Genomic DNA, 22150 nt, shown 5'->3' with positions numbered 1-22150 from the left:
ACAACCTACCTCTCGTTTATAGATAAAAGAGTATTACAAAGTTTCCAAATCCTGCAGGACAAACATGGCCTAGAACATAATGACTTTTTTAGGTACCTTCAAGTACGAAACTATGTTAACCAGAGTTGTAGATATACAGACCTATCAACAGTAGAATTAGAATTTTTCAAGATTCTGAATTCGGCTTGCAGTTCAATACCTAGTAAATCAGTTTCTCGATTATATAATGCACTCTCCCACGCTAAAAATGTAAATACACTGTATATTAAAGAGAAGTGGGAGAAAGAAGCGGGGTTGGTACTTTCAGAGGAGGCTTGGGAGAAAATCTGCAGCTTTCAATGGTCCTCGACTAATTCTTTGACTTGGAGGGAACATTGTTGGAAAAACATTATAAGATACTTCAAGACCCCATATCAGGAAAAATATAAAGATACAAATGTGATGTGTTGGAGAAGGTGCGGCTCCAAGGAGGCAAATCATTTTCATATTTTTTGGGATTGCCCTAAATTAAGTCTATTTTGGGAAGGTATTCATAGAACATTAGTTAAGGTGCTTAGGTCCCAGATACCTCTGAACTTTGAGACGCTCTATTTGGGGCATGTATTGTTTCTTGAACAGAAGGAAGATATAAAGTTGCTGCAGGCCCTCTTAGCGGCAAGTAAGAAATCAATCACTAGAGAATGGCTAAATCCAATACCACCTACATTAGAAGATTGGTACGAAATTATCTTGGAAATATTTAAAATGGAAAAGTTGACTTACTCCCTGAGAACTCAAAAAGAAAAATTTTATCAAATCTGGAATAAGTGGATTGAATATATAACCCCAATGCGAGCAGACTTTAGATGACTCTCCTAATGATTTATACTGCTCTTCTCATCAACACAGTAATATTGCTAACGTAAGCACCCCTAGTCTAAATGTTTGTTTTTTTTTTTGCTTTCTTTTGGAAAATAGAGAATTAACACAAGTAAAGGGAAAGATTTGGGAAAGGGATAAAAAAATGAAAAAATTAAGTAAATAAGTACATAGGGATTGGATAATTATGTCTGCGGGCAGGAGCAAGCATGAACAAATTAGGATATAAACACCTACAATGGTTGATATATAGGCTTATATACAACATTTTGGACCAGTGGAAATGGTCCAGAGGGGTTATATGGAAACTATTATTACCATTTTTCTTAACAACTAATTCCATTACTTAGCCTAATAGGTTAGATTTACCACAGTACATAATTATCTATTTAAATGTTTATTTTCCTTTTATATCATCTCAATGTGTACTTAAGAATGTATAAATAATTGTAGTTTTATACATATAAAAAATGGAAAAGGTTATATGTGTGAAAAAAGTACATGATATTTGTGAATTCCTTATCCAAATAAAAATAAAATTTAAAAAAAAAGAAACCTATTGAATGTTGAAAGGCATAGGCAGATTAGATGTGAAGAGGATGTTTCCTATGGTGGGGGATTCCAGCACCAGAGGGCACAGCCTTAGAATAGAAGGACGTTCATTTAGAATGGAGATGAAGAGAATTTCTTTATCCAGAGGGTTGTGAATCTGTGGAATTAACTGTGCAGATGGAGGGCTGTGGAGGCCAGGTCATTGGGTATACTGAAGGCAGAGGTGACAGATTGTTCATTACTCAGGGTGTGAAAGGTTACCGGGAGAAGGCAGGAGATTGGGGTTGAGAGGGAAAGTGGATCAGCCATGATGAAATGGTGACAGACTCGATGAGCTGAACGGCCCATTCTGCTCCTATCTCATATGGTCTTATACAATAGAACTGACGAAAAACAACACACAGACACGGCCAAATAACGCGTACAAAAGAAGACAAACTGCACAAATACATAAAGACAGACAGAAGCATTGAGGACATGAGTTGTAGAGCCCTTGAAAGTTAGTCCATAGGTTGTGGAACCAGTTCAGTGTTGAACTGAGTGAAGTTATCCACACTGGTTCAGGAGCCTGATGGTTGTAGGGTGATAACTGTTCCAGAAACTTACGGTGACAGATCTATGGCTCTTGTGCCTTCTTCCTGATGAGAAGAGAGCATGGTCTGGATGGTGGGTATCCCTGATGATAGTTGCTGCTTTCTTATGGCAGCGCTCATTGTAGACATGCTCAATGGTGGGAAGGGCTTTTCCTGACCTTGTCTTGTAAACTTTGCGAACTAGACTCGTTAGGAGATGCTTCTGTAACCACACCAACCTCCCACTCCCCGCCCCCACAGACAGAGTAGTCAGCTTTTGGCTGGGGTTGGGAACGTAACAGCAAGATCCCACCCGAGTCGATTACTTCCATACAACAGTGAATTAGGCAAGAATTAACCTCTTATAAAAGTAGGATCGTACTTTCAGAGAATTAACTGTATGTCTTCAAGATAAGTCAATGTGTCACTTACTAAATTCTTTTCGGTCGGTTCGGAATACTTTTTAGTGGCAAAGCAGACCAGACCCTCATTGTAGAGGTATATCCGCAGAGGGTCACAGGAAGTAACCAAGACGTAGAGCCTGAGGTTGAACTTGAAACCATCCAAAGTGAAGGGCTGCACAAGTAGAGGAAGAGTTAACACACTGTGAGGTTCAAAGGTTTCACTTATTATCAAAGTATGTATGCAGTGTACAACTCTGAGATTCATCTTCTCCAGATAGCCACGAAACAAAGGAAAAAACATGGAGGTCATTGAAAGAGAAACATCAAACACATGCACCCACCCCCCCATAGAAAAAAGAACAGCAACACAATCATCAACCCCCACAAATCCCCCACCCCCTGCACAAAACACAGAACATCAACCCCCAAATCCCCCCACCCTCTGCCCACTCAAATAAAAAACAGGAAAGAATGGGGAAAAACCCAGAATATAAAATCCATTGTCAAAAGAGAAAGAGACACTGTAGAGGCCTACCCTCTGGCCACCTGAGCCACCACACAGCGATAGGCTGCCACAGGCTCCTTCCCTGGAGGCAGAGGGATCCCATCAGTGATCAGAACGCAGGCATCCGGTTGCCATCCGCATTGGTAACTAATTTTTGAAATGTGTGTCTGCATTCCAGATGAAGGGTCTTGGGCTGAAATGTCGACTCTTTTTTCCTTTGCATAGATGCTGCCTGACCTGCTAACTTCCCCCAGCATTTTGGACCTGCAAAAACTCTTGTGTCTACCTGCATCTGGTTCTTTCCTTCAGACTTACCCCTACTCCAGCCCTCGACGCAGAAACCCTCAAAATTCCCTCTGATCAATCCCACTCAGACCACCAAATAGTCAACGAGACTTGGAAGAGCAAATCTGCAGAGAGATAGCAGGCAACTGCAGGAAACATAAAGTTGTGGTGGTAGAGGATTTTAATTTTCCATATATTGATTGGGACTCCCATACTGTTAGGGGTCTAGATGGTTTAGAGTTTGTAAAATGTGTTCAGGAAAGTTTTCTAAATCAATATATAGAGGGGCCAACTAGAGGGGATGCAATATTGGATCTCCTGTTAGGAAATGAGTTAGGACAAGTGACAGAAGTCTGTGTAGGGGAGCACTTTGGTTCCAGTGATCATAACACCATTAGTTTCAATTTGATCATGGACAAGGATAGATCTGGTCCTAGGGTTGAGGTTCTGAACTGGAAGAAGGCCAAATTTGAAGAAATGAGAAAGGATCTGAAAAGCACGGACTGGGACAGGTTGTTCTCTGGTAAAGATGTGATCGGTAGGTGGGAAGCCTTCAAAGGAGAAATTTTGAGTGTGCAGAATTTGTATGTTCCTGTCAGGATTAAAGGGAAAGTGAATAGGAATAAGGAACCTTGGTTCTCAAGGGATATTGCAACTCTGATAAAGAAGAAGAGGGAGTTGTATGAAATGTATAGGAAACAGGGAGTAAATCAGGTGCTTGAGGAGTATAAGAAGTGCAAGAAAATACTTAAGAAAGTAATCAGGAGGGCTAAAAGAAGACATGAGGTTGCCTTGGCAGTCAAAGTGAAGGATAATCCAAAGAGCTTTTACAGGTATATTAAGAGCAAAAGGATTGTAAGGGATAAAATTGGTCCTCTTGAAGATCAGCGTGGTCGGCTACGTGCGGAGCCAAAGGAAATGGGGGAGATCTTAAATAGGTTTTTTGCATCTGTATTTACTAAGGAAACTCGCATAAAGTCTATGGAATTAAGGGAATCAAGTAGTGAGATCATGGAAACTGTACAGATTGAAAGTAAGGAGGTGCTTGTTGTCTTGAGGAAAATTGAAGTGGATAAATCCCCGGGACCTGACAGGGTGTTCCCTCGGACCTTGAAGGAGACTAGTGTTGAAATTGCGGGGGCCCTGGCAGAAATATTTAAAATGTCGCTGTCTACGGGTGAGGTGCCGGAGAATTGGAGAGTGGCTCATGTTGTTCCGTTGTTTAAAAAAGGATCGAAAAGTAATCCAGGAAATTATCGGCCGGTAAGTTTAACGTAGGTAGTAGGTAAGTTATTGGAGGGAGTACTAAGAGACAGAATCTACAAGCATTTGGATAGACAAGGACTTATTAGGGAGAGTCAACATGGCTTTGTGTGTGGTAGGTCATGTTTGACCAATCTGTTGGAGTTTTTCGAGGAGGTTACCAGGAGAGTGGATGAAGGGAAACATAGAAACATAGAAAATAGGTACAGGAGTAGGCCATTCGGCCCTTCGAGCCTGCACCGCCATTTATTATAATCATGGCTGATCATCCAACTCAGAACCCCGCCCCAGCCTTCCCTCCATACCCCCTGATCCCCGTAGCCACAAGGGCCATATCTAACTCCCTCTTAAATATAGCCAATGTACTGGCCTCAACTGCTTCCTGTGGCAGAGAATTCCACAGATTCACCACTCTCTGTGTGAAGAAGTTTTTCCTAATCTCGGTCCTAAAAGGCTTCCCCTTTATCCTCAAACTGTGACCCCTTGTTCTGGACTTCCCCAACATCGGGAACAATCTTCCTGCATCTAGCCTGTCCAATCCCTTTAGGATTTTATACGTTTCAATCAGATCCCCCCTCAATCTTCTAAATTCCAACGAGTATAAGCCCAGTTCATGCAGTCTTTCTTCATATGAAAGTCCTGCCATCCCAGGAATCAATCTGGTGAACCTTCTTTGTACTCCCTCTATGGCAAGGATGTCTTTCCTCAGATTAGGGGACCAAAACTGCACACAATACTCCAGGTGTGGTCTCACCAAGGCCTTGTACAACTGCAGTAGTACCTCCCTGCTCCTGTACTCGAATCCTCTAGCTATAAATGCCAGCATACCATTTGCCTTTTTCACCGCCTGCTGTACCTGCATGCCCTCTTTCAATGACTGGTGTATAATGACACCCAGGTCTCGTTGCACCTCCCCTTTTCCTAATCGGCCACCATTCAGATAATAATCTGTTTTCCTATTTTTGCCACCAAGGTGGATAACTTCACATTTATCCACACTAAATTGCATCTGCCATGAATTTGCCCACTCACCCAACCTATCCAAGTCACCCTGCATTCTCTTAGCATCCTCCTCACAGCTAACACTGCCACCCAGCTTCGTGTCATCCGCAAACTTGGAGATGCTGCATTTAATTCCCTCATCCAAGTCATTAATATATATTGTAAACAACTGGGGTCCCAGCACTGAGCCTTGTGGTACCCCACTAGTCACCGCCTGCCATTCTGAAAAGGTCCCGTTTATTCCCACTCTTTGCTTCCTGTCTGCTAACCAATTCTCCATCCACATCAATACCTTACCCCCAATACCGTGTGCTTTAAGTTTGCACACTAATCTCCTGTGTGGGACCTTGTCAAAAGCATTTTGAAAATCCAAATATACCACATCCACTGGTTCTCCCCTATCCACTCTACTAGTTACATCCTCAAAAAATTCTATGAGATTCGTCAGACATGATTTTCCTTTCACAAATCCATGCTGACTTTGTCCGATGATTTCACCGCTTTCCAAATGTGCTGTTATCACATCTTTGATAACTGACTCCAGCAGTTTCCCCACCACCGACGTTAGGCTAACCAGTTTATAATTCCCCGGTTTCTCTCTCCCTCCTTTTTTAAAAAGTGGGGTTACATTAGCCACCCTCCAATCCTCAGGAACTAGTCCAGAATCTAACGAGTTTTGAAACATTATCACTAATGCATCCACTATTTCTTGGGCTACTTCCTGAAGCACTCTGGGATGCAGACCATCTGGCCCTGGGGATTTATCTGCCTTCAATCCCTTCAATTTACCTAACACCACTTCCCTACTAACAAGCATTTCGCTCAGTTCCTCCATCTCACTGGACCCTCTGTCCCCTACTATTTCTGGAAGATTATTTATGTCCTCTTTAGTGAAGACAGAACCAAAGTAATTATTCAATTGGTCTGCCATGTCCTTGCTCCCCATAATCAATTCACCTGTTTCTGTCTGTAGGGGACCTACATTTGTCTTTACCAGTCTTTTCCTTTTAACATACCTATAAAAGCTTTTACAGTCAGTTTTTATGTTCCCTGCCAGCTTTCTCTCATAATCTTTTTTCCCCTTCCTAATTAAGCCCTTTGTCCTCCTCTGCTGAACTCTGAATTTCTCCCAGTCCTCAGGTGAGCCATTTTTTCTGGCTAATTTGTATGCTTCTTCTTTGGAATTGATACTATCCCTAATTTCTCTTGTCAGCCACGGGTGCACTACCTTCCTTGATTTATTCTTTTGCCAAACTGGGATGAACAATTGTTGTAGTTCATCCATGCAACCTTTAAATGCTTGCCATTGCATATCCACCGTCAATCCTTTAAGTGCACTTAAGGCAGTGGATATTGTCTACATGGAGTTCAGTAAGGCCTTTGACAAGGTCCCGCATGGGAGGTTAGTTAGGAAAATTCAGTCACTAGGTATACATGGAGAGGTGGCAAATTAGATTAGACATTGGCTCAATGGAAGAAGCCAAAGAGTGGTAGTAGAGAATTGCTTCTCCGAGTGGAGGCCTGTGACTAGTGGTGTGCCACAGGGATCAGTGCTGGGTCCATTGTTATTTGCCATCTTTATCAAAGATCTGGATGATAATGTGGTAAATTGGATCAGCAAATTTGCTGATGATACAAAGACTGGAGGTGTAGTAGACAGTGAGGAAGGTTTTCAGAGCCTGCAAAGGGACTTGGACCAGCTGGAAAAATGGGCTGAGAAATGGCAGAGTGAGTTTAATACAGACAAGTGTGAGGTATTGCACGTTGGAAGGACAAACCAACGTAGAACATACAGGGTTAATGGTAAGGCACTGAGGAGTGCAGTGGAACAGAGGGATCTGGGAATACAGATACAAAATTCCCTAAAAGTGGCGTCACAGGTAGATAGAGTCGTAAAGAGAGCTTTTGGTACATTGGCCTTTATTAATCAAAGCATTGAGTATAAGAGCTGAAATGTTATGATGAGGTTGTATAAGGCATTGGTGAGGCCGAATCTGGAGTGTTGTGTTCAGTTTTGATCACCAAATTACAGGAAGGATATAAATAAGGTTCAAAGAGTGCAGAGAAGGTTTACAAGGATGTTGCCAGGACTTGAGAAACTCAGTTACAGAGCAAGATTGAATAGGTTAGGACTTTATTCCCTGGAGCGTAGAAGAATGAAGGGAGATTTGACGGAGGTATATAAAATTATGATGGGTACAGATAAAGTGAATGCAAGCAGGCTTTTTCCACTGAGGCAAGGGGAGAAAGAAACCAGAGGACATGGGTTAAGGGTGAGGGGGGAAAAGTTTCAAGGGAACATTAGGGGGGGCTTCTTCACACAGAGAGTGGTGGGAGTATGGAATGTGCTGCCAGATGAGCTGGTAAATGCGGGTTCTTTTTTAACATTTAAGAATAAATTGGACAGATACGTGGATGGGAGGTGTATGGAGGGATATGGTCCGTGTGCAGGTCAGTGGGACTAGGCAGAAAATGGTTCGGCACAGCCAAGAAGGGCCAAAAGGCCTGTTTCTGTGCTGTAGTTTTCTATGGTTTTCCAATGCATAATCAGTTTAGCATGTGAAGTTGGCTCAACAATCAGAAAAGGGATTTGCTAATGGAAATTCCTGCCCACCCTATCCCTCAAGTCCTTATTCCATTCGTGAATTATGCCCCCCACTATCCCACTCAACCCACACATCTTCAAATCCCCCGATTTCCTTCTTACCCAAATTTCCACCATTCCCACCAGCCTATCATTCACAGTGACCGAATGCTGTGGATACCCGGTCCAAACACAAAATTACCACCAGGGCAGTAATAAAATTTCCATTATCTTGGTTGAGTAACGGGGTGGGATAGGTCTCCACCAAAGGAGATGTAAGGTCTGCAGGTCACCCTTGGGCAAGGTGTATCACCTGCTTAGCTCCTGGATCAGGGTCACGTGAAGCCGTGGAAGCAGGGGGTGGATGGTCGTATGAGCAGCCGGTGCAGTTCACAAGTCCTGGTTATGCGATCGCTGGTGTCAGGCAGACAATCTCTGAAGAGTATTGATAATGGCTGGGGGTCACCCACCCCTACCCAGAACAGGGCGATGGCAAACCACTTCGGTGGAAAAATTGGCCAAGAACTATCATGGTCATGGAAGGACTGCAATGTTCCGACAAGAACTGTCCTTCGTTATTCAAATAACAAGCCATGGGTAACAAAGGACATTAAGGACATCCTGAACGCTAAAAAGAGGGTGTTTAGAGATGGATATAGTGAGGAGCTCAGGGCAATACAGAGGGACCTGAAAGCCAGGATCAGGGAGGCTAAAGACAGGTATAGGAGGAAGCTTGAGTGGAAGCTCCAGCAGAACAACATGAGAGAGGTCTGGAGTGGGATGAGGACCATCACTGGGTTCCGGCAAACTAGCAACAGAGGAGCTGAAGGCAGTGTGGACAGGGCCAATGAACTTAACCTGTTCTTTAACAGATTTGACATTGTGGCCCCTGCCCATCCTCCACATGAGTCACTTGTTGTCGGCCCGCAACCAACACATATTCCACTCTCCCCTCCTACCCCTCCTCACAGCCGCCCACCCTGCTCTCATGACGATACCCTTTCCCCACACGAAACCACCACAGTGGGCTTCACAGCTGCACAGGTGAGAAGACAGCTGAAACGTCTCAACCCAAGCAAGGCTGCAGGACCGGATGGTGTCAGTACCAGGGTGCTCAAAGCCTGTGCCCCTCAGCTATATGGAGTACTTCGCCACGTCTTCAACCTGAGCCTGAGGCTCCGGAGGGTTCCTGTGCTGTGGAAGACATCCTGCCTCGTCCCTGTGCTGAAGACGTCGCACCCCAGCGGCCTCAATGACTACAGACCGGTGGCATTGACCTCCCACATCATGAAGACCCTGGAGAGACTTGTTCTGGAGCTGCTCCGGCCTATGGTCAGGCCACACTTAGATCCCCTCCAGTTCGCCTACCAGCCCCGACTAGGAGATGAGGATGCCATCGTCTACCTGCTGAACCATGTCTACGCCCACCTGGACAAGCCAGCGAGCACTGTGAGGGTCATGCTTTTTGACTTCTCCAGTGCGTTCAACACCATCCGCCCTGCTCTGCTGGGGGAGAAGCTGACAGCGATGCAGGTGGATGCTTTCCTGGTGTCATGGATTCTTGCCTACCTGACTGGCAGACCACAGTACGTGTGCTTGCAACACTGTGTGTCCGACAGAGTGATCAGCAGCACTGGAGCTCCACAGAGGACTGTCTTGTCTCCCTTTCTCTTCACCATTTACACCTTGGACTTCAACTACTGCACAGAGTCTTGTCATCTTCAAAAGTTTTCTGATGACTCTGCCATAGTTGGATGCATCAGCAAGGGAGATGAGGCTGAGTACAGGGCTACAGTAGGAAACTGTGTCACATGGTGTGAGCAGAATTACCTGCAGCTTACTGTGAAAAAGATTAAGGAGCTGGTGGTAGACCTGAGGAGAGCTGAGCTCGATTGGTGAGACCAGGTGAGGAGAAAGGTGGGTGGGGACGGGGCAGGAGATGAAGTAAGAAGCTGGGAGGTGATAGGTGGAAGAAGCAAGGGGCTGAAGAAGGAGGAATCTGATAGGAGGGGACAGTGGACTGTGGGAGAAAGGGAAGGAGGAGGAGAAGAGAAGGGGCAAGAGGGAAACCAGAATGCAGATAAAGAGTTAACGTTCTAGGCAGAGAGTCATGAGTGCAGTAAAGTACCTTCGGAATGTAGATCTGGCAGATCACGTCCTTCCCGGACTGCGTATCTCTGATGTCCTGGGTCAAAAAGATGTCACGCCAGTCATATTCAGGATTTGGCTTGCAGATGAAGGTCTCGGGTTTCCCGGCTTTATAGTAGGCCGCAAAATCAAGATATCTGCAGCGAGAAGCACTCATTAGTACTGAGAGAAGAAGGTCATAAGGTCTTTAAGTTCAAGGTTGAGCTCAAGTTTAATTCTCATCTGGCCGTACACATGTATGCTGCTAGATGAAACAGCATTTCTCTGGGGCCAAAGTTGCAAAGCACAAGCACACAAAGACACACATAGTACATACAGTTATGATAGGACATACAGTCACCAAAAATTATAGCACAGGCCTGAAGTTTGATGGTGTGCTTGGGATGTTTACCTGGAGGCAGGAATAAGCATGCAGCAGTTCCTCAACTTGCCCCGGTTCAGCAGGCGAGGGCAAATGAGCTTGTCTCGTGCTGGGTCCGCCGCAAGCAATCAAGCTTGTATTCCATGGAGTGGACACTAGAGGACAGCACCGACAGGAGCAACCAGCCACCCCAGACCAGCACGGATTCCAGCACGCCCGCTGCACCCCTGTTCTCTTCCACACTACTCAACTCCAGCCATCACTACTGTCTACTGTGGTTTACGTTTCTGTAAACCCTCCATCAACCAGATTTGCTGATTTCACTGTTAAAAGTTCAGATTCATAGATACGTCACAGGTACGTCAAAACATACAGTGAAATGTGTCATTTGCATTGGCAAAACAAAGGATCAGCAGGGACAAATATCAACACACATTCTGGCAAAAATGGGTGAGATTTGACAGGTTAAACTCTCCTTTAAGATCATCTTTAAACAAACCAGCTTTGGGGCATAAAACAATGATAAACATCATGCCAACTCTATGCGTTGATTATACAACCTTATTTTTTTACAGACCACAATTCAGATCAGATCAGGTTCATTTACTTATCGGAGGTGCACTGAAACAGACAGTGAAACATGCCACTTGTGTTAACAGACAACACAACCAAAGTGTGCTGGGGGGCAGCACATTCTGGTGACAACGTAGCGTGCCCACGATGTTCAGCAGAGCAACACAAGCAACAAAACATGGCAAATTTGGAGTATTCTGTGCAGTTTCGGTCACCTACAAACGTACAGGAAAGTCGTAAGTACGGTTGAAACAATACAGAGAAAATTTACAAGGATGCTGCCGGGTCTGGGAGATAGATTGGAGGAGTTACAAGGAACGGCTCAATAGGTCAGGAATTTATTCCTTGGAATGCGGAAGAATGAGAGGTACACAAAATTATGAGGGGTAGAGATAGGGTAAAAGCAAGCAGGCTTTTTCTACTGAGGTTAGGAGGGAGTGCAACCAGAGGTCACAGGTTAAAGGTGAAAGCTGAAAAGTTTAACGGGAACCTGAAGGGAAGCTTCTTCACCCAGAGGGTGGTGAGAGTGTGGAACGAGCTGCCAGCGCAAGTGGTGCCTGCAAGCTCGATTTCAATGTTTAAGAGAAGTTTGGATAGGTACATGGATGGTAGGAAGTATGAAGAGCTGTTGTCCCGGTGCAGCCAATGGGACTAGGCTGTTTAAATGGTTCAGCATGGACTAGATGGGCCAAAGAGCCTGTTTCTGTGCTGTACTTTTCTATGACTCTGTAAAGCTCCTTTCTCACTCTGCCACTCACCCATCCACTCATACATTCAGACAGGCCTCCAGTCCTTAGCCCCGAAACCTTATGTTTCTATCCTGCACCCCAGACAAAACAACCCTCTAGAAATCGTGGACGCATTGGTAATTATTTTCCAATGTTCTATAGATTCAGGATTAGTTCCTGAGGACTGGAGGGTAGCTAATGTTATCCCACTTTTTAAGAAAGGAGGGAGAGAGAAAACAGGGAATTATAGACCAGTTAGCCTGACATCAGTGCTGGGGAAGATGCTGGAGTCAATTATAACGGATGAAATAGTGGCACATTTGGATAGCAGAAACAGGATCAGTCCAAGACAGCATGGATTTATGAAGGGGAAATCATGCTTGACTATTCTTCTGGAATTTTTTGAGGATGTAACTATGAAAATGGACAAGGGAGAGCCAGTGGATGTAGTGTACCTGTACTTACAGAAAGCCTTTGATAAGGTCCCACATAGGAGATTAGTGGGCAAAATTAGAGCACCTGGTATTGGGGGTAGGGAACTGACAGGGATAGAAGATTGGCTGGCAGACAGGAAACAAAGAGTAGGGATTAATGGGTCCCTTTCAGAATGGCAGGCGGTGACTAGTGGAGTACTGCAAGGCTCGGTGCTGGGATCGCAGCTATTTACAATATACATTAATGATTTAGATGAAGGGATTAAAAGTAATGTTAGCAAATTTGCAGATGACACGAAGCTGGGTGGCAGTGTGAAATGTGTGTAGGATGTTGAGATAATGCAGGATGGACAGGTTGGTTGAGCAGGCAGATGCAGTTTAATGTGGATAAATGTGAGGTTATCCACTTTGGTGGCAAGAACAGGAAGGCAGATTTCTATTTGAATGGTGTCAAGTTAGGAAAAGGGGAAGTATAACAAGATCTAGGTGTCCTTGTTCATTAGTCACTGAAAGTAAGCATGCAGTGAAGAAAGCTAATGGCATGTTGGCCTTCATAACAAGGGGAGTTGAGTATAGGAGCAAAGAAGTCCTTCTGCAGTTGTACAGGGCCCTGGTGAGACCACACCTGGAGTACTGTGGACAGTTTTGGTCTCCAAATTTGAGGAAGTACATCCTTGCTATTGAGGGAATGCAGCGGAGGTTCACGAGGTTAATTCCTGGGATGCTGGGACTGTGATATGTTGAAAGATTGGAGCGACTGGGCTTGTATACACTGGAATTTAGAAGGACAGGAGATCTGATTGAAACATTTCAGATTATTAGGGGATTGGACACACTAGAGGCAGGAAACATGTTTCCGATGTTGGGGCAGTTCAGAACCAGGGGCCACAATTTGAGAATAAGGGGTAGGCCATTTAGAACGGAGTTGACGAAAAACTTTTTCACCCAGAGAGTTGTGGATCTGTGGACTGCTCTGCCTCAGAAGGCAGTGGAGGCCAATTCTCTGGATGCTTTCAAGAAAGAGTTAGATAGAGCTCTTAATGATAGCGGAGTCAAGGGATATGGGGAGAAGGCAGGAATGGGGTACTGATTGTGGATGATCAGCCATGATCACAGTGAATGGCGGTGCTGGCTCGAAGGGCCGAATAGCCTACTCCTGCACCTATTGTCCATTGTCTATAACCCAAACTTGTCCAACCTTTATAAACTTTCCTCATCCTCCAGATAAAATAACCCAATTGCAGAGGAGAAGATGATGGCACGACACAGCGCGCTGCGGCCACTCCGGTGATGAATATCTGTTATCTGTCAAGTGGGGCGCCGTGCACAATTCTGATTTGATGGAGGCAGACGTGAGAGCACGGAGGAACATCTGGTGAAACTTCTGAAATGCCCGTTTCGCTGCCTCTGCTACTGTGTGATCTGAAATCTCCGGAGGGGTAGGCCCCAAATCCTCGGCATTGCTCGTTGCTTGGCGGCCGGGGCGGGGTCGAAGCACTCAGCAGAGATGGTGCTCGGTGTCGGAGGGCTGGTCAGAGGCTCAAAGTTTTCGGACGGACTCAGAGTCGGCTGTGGTCGGGTGCTTCCAGGATGCTGCATCGGCAAGTTTGCAACACTGGAGGCTCATGGTAGGGAGAGTCTCTCCCTTCTACTGTCTGCGTGAGATGTTGGGGCTATTGGGACTTTGAGACTTTTTTTTAAACCATGCCCATGGTCTGCTCTTTATCAAATTACGGTATTCCTTTGCACTATTGTAGCTATGTGTTATAATTATGTGGTTTGTGTCCCTTTTAGTCTTGGTCTGTCCTGTGTTTCTGTGATATTATGCTGGAGGCACATTGAATCATTTCTTAATGCATGCATTTCTAAATGACAATAAACATGGACTCAGTGTCCTCATAATCTAATCTCTTAATCTAATCTTGTCCAATGTTTATAAACTTCCATCGGCTTCCTGCACTCCCAAGAAAAAAATCCCAATCTTGTCCAACCTCAATGTAGAGACAAAGGAGATTTATACTCTCTCAGTCAGGCAGCATCCTGGCCAACCTTTTCTGCATCCTCTCTCAAGTGAGTCTTAGACCAAAGGGCACAGCCTCAAAATAGAGAGACGTCCATTTTCAACGGATACGAGAAAGAATTTCTCAGCTAGTCTTGTAGAGATTACCATTCTGTGGTCGACGGATCCCTTGGTTAACGGTAGGGTTCAATGGCATAAAACAGGTTGGTAACTCCCGAGCTACCGCTAGAGTGGTGAATCAGCGGAGTTTGTTGCCACAGACAGCTGTGGAGGCCAAGTCCCTGTCTATGGTCTAGTTACCCGTCCTCAAAATCCAACCAAGTGTCCCCACGCCTGTGTAACTCGATGAGCCAAATGGCCTAATTCTGCACCTGTGTCTTATGGTCCTGCAGTCTTAGCCTCCGTATCCTTCCTGCAATAGGGTGACCAGACTGCAACAATACTCCAAATGGAGGCTGACTGAAGCTTTATACAGCTGTGAAATGTTGTCTTTACTCGGGTACTGAGTGTACAACCAAGAAGGCAAAGACTTCTGTACACCCTCTTGACCACCCTACCTATCTGCATGGCCATTTACAGGGAGTTAAGAACTTGGACCCTTAGCTTTCCTTTCTACATCAAAGATCCATTCCCTCCATACCTTGTTCAGCTCTCCTTCACTCACTGCTTTTAGTCAGGAGACATGGCTGAATTATATTTGCTGCTGATTGCAGAGACTTATTTTAAATTAACTCTCTTTTGTTGCTGTCAATTTAACTGGAGGCCATAAGTCCCACCGGGCCATCTCTTTGCCCAACAAGTCTCACCGCGCCATCCCTTTGCCTAACAAGTCTCACCACGCCATCTCTTTGCCCAACAAGTCCCACCGGGCCATCTCTTTGCCCAACAAGTCCCACCGCGCCATCCCTTTGCCTAACAAGTCCCACCATGCCATCTCTTTGCCCAACAAGTCCCACCATGCCATCTCTTTGCCCAACAAGTCCCACCACGCCATCTCTTTGCCTCACAAGTCCCACCGCGCCACCTCTTTTCCTAATTTGTTGACTATTGAATGAGAACTTGCCTTTGACACCATAATTTTTTTAAGCAGGTGAGGGATGCAGTCATTATAACCATCACAGAAAACACAGAAACATAGAAAATAGGTGCAGCAGTAGGCCATTCGGCCCGTCGAGCCTGCACCACCATTCAGTATGATCATGGCTGATCATCCACCTCAGAACCCTGTACCAGCCTTCTCTCCATACCCCCTGATCCCTTTAGCCACAAGGGCCATATCTAACTCCCTCTTAAATATAGCCAATGAACTGGCCTCAACTGTTTCCTGTAGCAGAGAATTCCACAGATTCACCACTCTGTGTGAAGAAGTTTTTCCTAATCTCGGTCCTAAAAGGCTTCCCCTTTATCCTCAAACTGTGACCCCTCGTTCTGGACTTCCCCAACATTGGGAACAATCTTCCTGCATCTAGCCTGTCCAATCCCTTTAGGATTTTATACGTTTCAATCAGATCCCCCCTCAATCTTCTAAATTCCAACGAGTATAAGCGTAGTTCATCCAGTCTTTCTTCATATGAAAGTCCTGCCATCCCAGGAATCAATCTGGTGAACCTTCTTTGTACTCCCTCTATAGCAAGGATGTCTTTCCTCAGATTAGGGGACCAAAACTGCACACAATACTCCAGGTGTGGTCTCACCAAGGCCTTGTACAACTGCAGTAGTACCTCCCTGCTCCGGTATTCGAATCCTCTTGCTATAAATGCCAGCATACCATTCGCCTTTTTCACCGCCTGCTGTACCTGCATGCCCACTTTCAATGACTGGTGTATAATGACACCCAGGTCTCGTTGCACCTCCCCTTTTCCTAATCGGCCACCATTCAGATAATAATCTGTTTTCTGTTTTTAACCATCAAAGTGGATAACTTCACATTTATCCACATTAAATTGCATCTGCCATGAATTTGTCCACTCACCTAACCTATCCAAGTCACCCTTCATCCTCTTAGCATCCTCCTCACAGCTAACACTGCCGCCCAGCTTCGTGTCATCCGCAAACTTGGAGGTGGATCATGTGGGTACTTTTGCCTTTGGGCAATGATGGGGGATTGGTCAGCTATATCTTATACGCTGCATCCACATCACTGGAGAGCTGTATGATACAGATGTGAGAGGGGAGGGGAGGCGGCAGTGGAGGGAGGAGTGGGAGAGAGGACTCAGAGAGGGGAGTGGGAGGGGTGTTGGGGGGAGTGAAAGAGGGGATTGGGAGGTGTGTGTTGGAGGGCATGCATGGGGGATTGGGAGCAGGGGAGTGCAAGAGCAGAGTGGCAGGGGAGTGGGAGGAGTATTGGAAGAGGGGAGTGGGGATGAGTGGGAAGAGGAAGCAACAGAGGAAGTGACAGGGAGAGTGGGAGGGGGCGATGGTGGGGACATGGAAGGAGAGACTGGTAATGGTCATTTAATATCTCTTTCCATTAGGTGTTAACTTAATGGACCCTTGCAACTTGAGTGTATGTTCAACAAAGATTGCTAAGATGAAATATGTTGAGGTTTTTTTTTTAAACGTATCTCATCTTCAGACCAAAGTGCATTAATGGAAGAGTTTATAGAGAGTCCATGCCAGGCAAAATCCTCCCCACCATTGAGTACACTTAACTGCCACAAGAAAACAGCATCCAACATCCACACCCATGCTCTCAGCTCATTGGACAAAGAGGTCCAAGCAGACTGGGGTCCCACACCATCAGGTTCAGGAACAGTAATTACCCCTAAACCATCAGCATGGATACCTTCACTCACCTCCACCCTCAACTCATTCTACAACTCTATGGACTCTTTTTCAAGAACTCTGCAACTTGGCACAATCCGTCTTCTTTTGCGCATTGGTTGTTTGTCAGTCTTTGTTATTTATAGTCTTTCACAAATTCTATCCTACTTGCAAGAAAACAAATTTCAAGGTCATATCATATATGTACCTTGATAATAAATTTACTTTGAACTTTAATCTTTGATGTAATAGAGATGGGAAAGTGGTGCTAAGTGTCATTGACGCAGTTCAAAGTACATTTATTATCAAAGTAGGTATACGACATCCAATCCTGAGAATCGTCTCCTTACAGGCAGCCACAGAACAATGAAACATAAAAGAACCCATTAAAAAAGTGAAGACTGCCAGACACCCAATGGGCAGAAACAAAATTAAATCGTGCCAACAATAAAAGTAAGCAAATAACTTTCAGAACTGAAGCTGACAGAAGTGAATGCACTGACATGAAGCCAGTCGTCACTGCAGCCAGTCCAGGAGCCTGTTCGTTGCAGGCCACGGCCTCAGTTCAGCGCACTGCTCAGTAAACCTTGCCAAGCAGTGAGCTGAATACCAGCCCATTCATCACCTCCTGACCTTTTCAATCTGGCCCGGCACTTAAATCGTCCAAATCTCAGGTCGTTCCTCGCTCTTGTGACCCGGGCTCTGCCGGTTCGATGCACTCTCGGCTCTGTGCCTGAGACCACATATCACTGCATGTTTCGATGTACTGTACATGTGACAAGTAAGGCTAATCTTAATCTTTTCATAACTTATACACACACACACACTTTATGGTTCAGAGAGACCATACAGATTTTGGTTCACAACGTTGTCGCTGCTTCTACTGTTTGCATGATTTGTGCTTTTTCCCTTTCTCCGCGCATCAGGTGTTGGCCTTTAGTTTTAATTGGGTTCTTTTGGATTTCTTCCTTTGCAACTGCTGACAAGCAAGGAGATCTCAGGGTTGCATAATTTACATATTCTTTGATAATAAATGTACTTTGAAAGTTTGAAACACACACACGCATGAACAGAGCCCCACTCCATTTCGAGGTGGTCTTTAAACTTACTCAGATGGTAAACGCCAGCTTTTTGGGAAGATGTTGTAATCTTCTGGGTATTGCCTTAGCATGCGATTTAAGTTCATGACCAGCAAATCCTTCATACAGATTCCGTTCATCCCAAGAAAGTAATTCATTTTCTGTGTGAGGAAAAGAAGTATCAATCCATGCAGACGGTATACCAGTATGACGTGGCATACGTTCAGTGACCATTTTACTAGGTGCTCCTGCTCCTTAATATAAAATATCTCATCAGCCAACCATATGGCAGAAACTCAATGCATAAAAACATGCAGACATGGTCAAGAAGTTCAGTCATTGTTCAGACCAAACATCAGAATAGAGGGGGAAGAATTTGTGATCTAAGTGACTTTGACCGTGGAATGATTGCCGGTGACAGACGGGGCAGTTTGAGTATGTCAGAAACTGCTGACCTCCTGCAGTTTTCATGCACATACCAAGAATCAGTGAAAAGCTTGTCTTGCCTACTGTTCACACAGATCAGTACAATGAGGCAGAACAGGGTAAAATAATCAAAGTACAGAATAAAGTGTAAAAGCTGCCCAGAAAATGCAGCACAGGTAAATGACAAAATGCAAGATCATAATGAGGTAGAGTACTGTGCAAAAGTCTTAGGAGCACATCTAAAGATCAAGGGTGCACAGTACTGTAGTGATTTTATGTACTGCTGCCACAAAAGAAGTCTAATTTCATGACATGTGTGAGTGATGATAAACCTGATTCTGATACGGGTGTCTATTGCGGACTGAGTGGGAAGTGGGGCAGGGAGAGGGGAATGAATCATGGTTGGGAAAAGGGAAAGGGAGGGGGAGGCACCAGAGAGACATTCTGTAATGATTAATAAACCAATTTTTGGAATTAAATGACCTTGCCTGGTGTCTCAGGGCTGGGTGTGTCTGCACCCCCCCACCCCTGGCACTCCTTCTCTGCCACCTGTCCCACACGCCTCCTGGGGTGCTCCACCCTCGCCATTCCCAAAATCCTTTGTTCCCGCCGGAGTTACAAACTCGCTTTCTGCTCCACGATGACAAATACAGTACTGTGTGCACATCATAACCACTATGTCATATGACGTGGGCAATCACGGTCTGCTGACCGTGAATGTTCTCAGCAAATGTTATCTACAGAAGTGGTCTGCCATCGCCTTCTTCTGGGTATTGTCTTTACAAGATGGTAGGGATGGATTCTCAATATTCCTGGATTTCAGTGCTTTAAAAGGGGTAGAGAGGGGGGAAAGGGGAGGAGGGGTGGCATTACTGGTCAGGGATACTATTACAGCTACAGAAAGGGTGTGTAATGTAGCCGGATCCTCTTTTGAGTCAGTATGGGTAGAAGTCAGGAACAGGAAGGGAGTAGTTACTCTATTGAGAGTATTCTATAGGTACCCTGGTATCAGCAGAAATACCGAGAAGCAGATTGGGAGGCAGATTTTGGAAATGTGCAAAAATAACAGGGTTGTTGTCATGGGTGACTTTAACTTCCCTAATATTGATTGGCACCTGATTAGTTCCAATGGTTTAGACGGGGCAGAGTTTGTTAAGTATGTCCAGCATGGATTCCCGTCACAATATGTTGACAGGCTGACTAGCGGGAATGCCATACTAGATCTAGTATTCGGTAACGAACCAGGTCAGGTCACAGATCTCTCAGTGGGTGAGCATCTGGAGGACAGTGACCACCGCTCCCTGGCCTTTGACATTATCATGGAAAAGGATAGAATCAGAGAGGACAGGAAAAATTTTAATTAGGGAAGGGCAAATTATGAGGCTATAAGGCTAGAACTTGCGGGTGTGAATTGGGATGATGATTTTGCAGAGAAATGTATTAGGACATGTGGTCGATGTTTAGGGATCTCTTGCTGGATGTTAGGGATAAATTTGTCCCGGTGAGGAAGATAAAGAATGATCGGCTGAAGGAACCATGGGTGACAAGTGAGGTGGAAAATCTAGTCAGGTGGAAGAAGGCGGCATACATGGTCTAGGAAGCAAGGATCAGATGGATCTATTGAGGAATATAGGGTAGCAAGAAAGGAGCTTAAGAAGGGGCTGAGGAGAGCAAGAAGGGAGCATGAGAAGGCTTTGGCGAGTAGGGTAAAGGAAAACCCAGGCATTCTTCAATAATGTGAAGAACAAAATGATGAAAGGAATGAAGGTAGGACCTATTAGAGATAAAGGTGGGAAGATGTGCCTGGAGGTTGTGGAAGTGAGCGAGGTCCTCAATGAATACTTCTCTTCGGTATTTACCAATGAGAGGGAACTTGATGAAGGTGGGGACAATATGAGTTGCCTCACAGGTAGATAGGGTAGTTAAGAAAGCTTATGGGGTGTTAGCTTTCATAAGTCGAGGGACAGAGTTTAAGAGTTGCGAGGTAATGATGCAGCTCTATAAAACCCTGCTCAGGCCACACTTGGAGTACTGTGTCCAGTTCTGGTCGTCTCACTTTAGGAAGGATGTGGAAGCATTGGAAAGGGTACAGAGGAGATTTAACAGGATGGGGCCTGGTTTAGAGAGTATGGATTATGATCAGAGATTAAGGGAAATAGGGCTTTACTCTTTGGAGAGACGGAGGATGACAGGAGACATGATAGAGGTATACAAAATATTAAGACGAATAGATAGAGTGGACAGCCAGCGTCTCTTCCCCAGGGCACCACTGCTCAGTACAAGAGGACATGGTTTTAAGGTAAGGGGTGGGAAGTTCAAGGGGGATATTACAGAAAGGTTTTTTATTCAGAGAGTGGTTGGTGCGTGGAATGCACTGCTTGAGTCAGTAGTGGAGGCAGATACACTGGTGGAATTTAAGAGACTGCTAGACAGGGAGATGGAGGAATTTAAGGTGGTGGGGTTATATGGGAGGAAGGGTTTAAGGGTTGGCACAACATTGTGGGCCGAAGGGCCTGTACTGTGCTGTACTATTCTATGTTCTATGGTTAATCCCCACCCCCCCGCCCACCAAACAATTGTCAATACTCTTCGGAGATTGTTTGCCTGGCGTCAGTGGTTATATCACCAGGACTTTTGATCTGCACTGGCTGCTCATACGACCATCCACCAGCTGCCCCCATGGCTTCACGTGACCCTGATCAGTGGTGGGGGGGGGGGTCTAACCAGGTGCTACACCTTGCCCAAGGCTGACATGCAGGCTAGTGGAGGGAAGGAATGCCTTGTAACTACAGCATCAACATCATGAAATTTAAAAGCTGAGTGGAGTTTCACAATGGTGCAGTTTCTGGGGGCGGGGGCGGAATGGGAGCTTCTCATTGGCTCTTCCGTGGGTCAATTACCTGGTACCGCTTTAGTGACATGGCTTTATCCCGTGACACGAAATTGTCCGACCACAGCAATGTCCATTGCTCATCTTCGCCGACCTCTTTCAACCCAAAGAGTGCGGCTGCACGGCAAACTGCGAAAGAAATAATGCCAGTTCAGTATGTGATTGTAGACTGGAGACCAATAGATTGCCGCCGTCGCAGGAGGAAGGAAGGAAGGTGGGGGACTGGAGAATGGAGAAACACCGAAGCAACAAATGCAGGAATGAGGAGGGTCTTCATAAACACGAGAGGCTCTGCAGAAGCTGGAAACCCAGACAACACATGCAAACTGTCGGAGGAACACAGCAGGTCAGGCAGCATCTAAGGTATTGAATACACAGTCGATGTTTCAAGCCGAAAACCCTTTTCAGTCCTCATGTAGGGTGCAGGTGAATCCGAGAGATTCTTACTCTCCAGACACTATTTTTCAGATTTCCTGCAAACTGCAAACTCACATTTCAAGAACAGTTTACAACTCAAGTTCCCTGCTTTTCTTTAATACACAACTTGCATTCTTCTGCACATTGGTTGTTTGGCAATCTGTGTTTACGTGGAGTTTTTATTGTAAATTCCATTGTAGAAAGCACGGCAGCGCCTCTACTTCCTTGAGAGCCTGTGGAGATTCAGCGTGACCTCTAAAACTTTGACAAACTTCTATAGATGTGT

The 22150-nt window shown here is 45.2% G+C and overlaps 1 protein-coding gene across 1 annotated transcript; it reads right to left on the bottom strand.

Moving 5' to 3' along the window:
- Positions 1-2414: 2414 nt before the first annotated feature.
- On the bottom strand, positions 2415-21576 carry LOC140192926 (tubulin polyglutamylase ttll6-like; the record flags this gene model as incomplete). Its single annotated transcript, XM_072250409.1, has 4 exons — positions 2415-2558; positions 10154-10310; positions 18162-18292; positions 21458-21576. Coding segments are annotated over 4 exons (551 nt in total), but the record flags the coding sequence as incomplete, so codon positions are not given.
- Positions 21577-22150: the final 574 nt, after the last annotated feature.

Source organism: Mobula birostris, unplaced genomic scaffold (genome assembly GCF_030028105.1).
Source record: "Mobula birostris isolate sMobBir1 unplaced genomic scaffold, sMobBir1.hap1 scaffold_3093, whole genome shotgun sequence".
In the NCBI taxonomy this organism is placed as follows: Eukaryota; Metazoa; Chordata; class Chondrichthyes; order Myliobatiformes; family Myliobatidae; genus Mobula; species Mobula birostris.
This window is presented reverse-complemented; position numbering and strand designations above follow the sequence as displayed.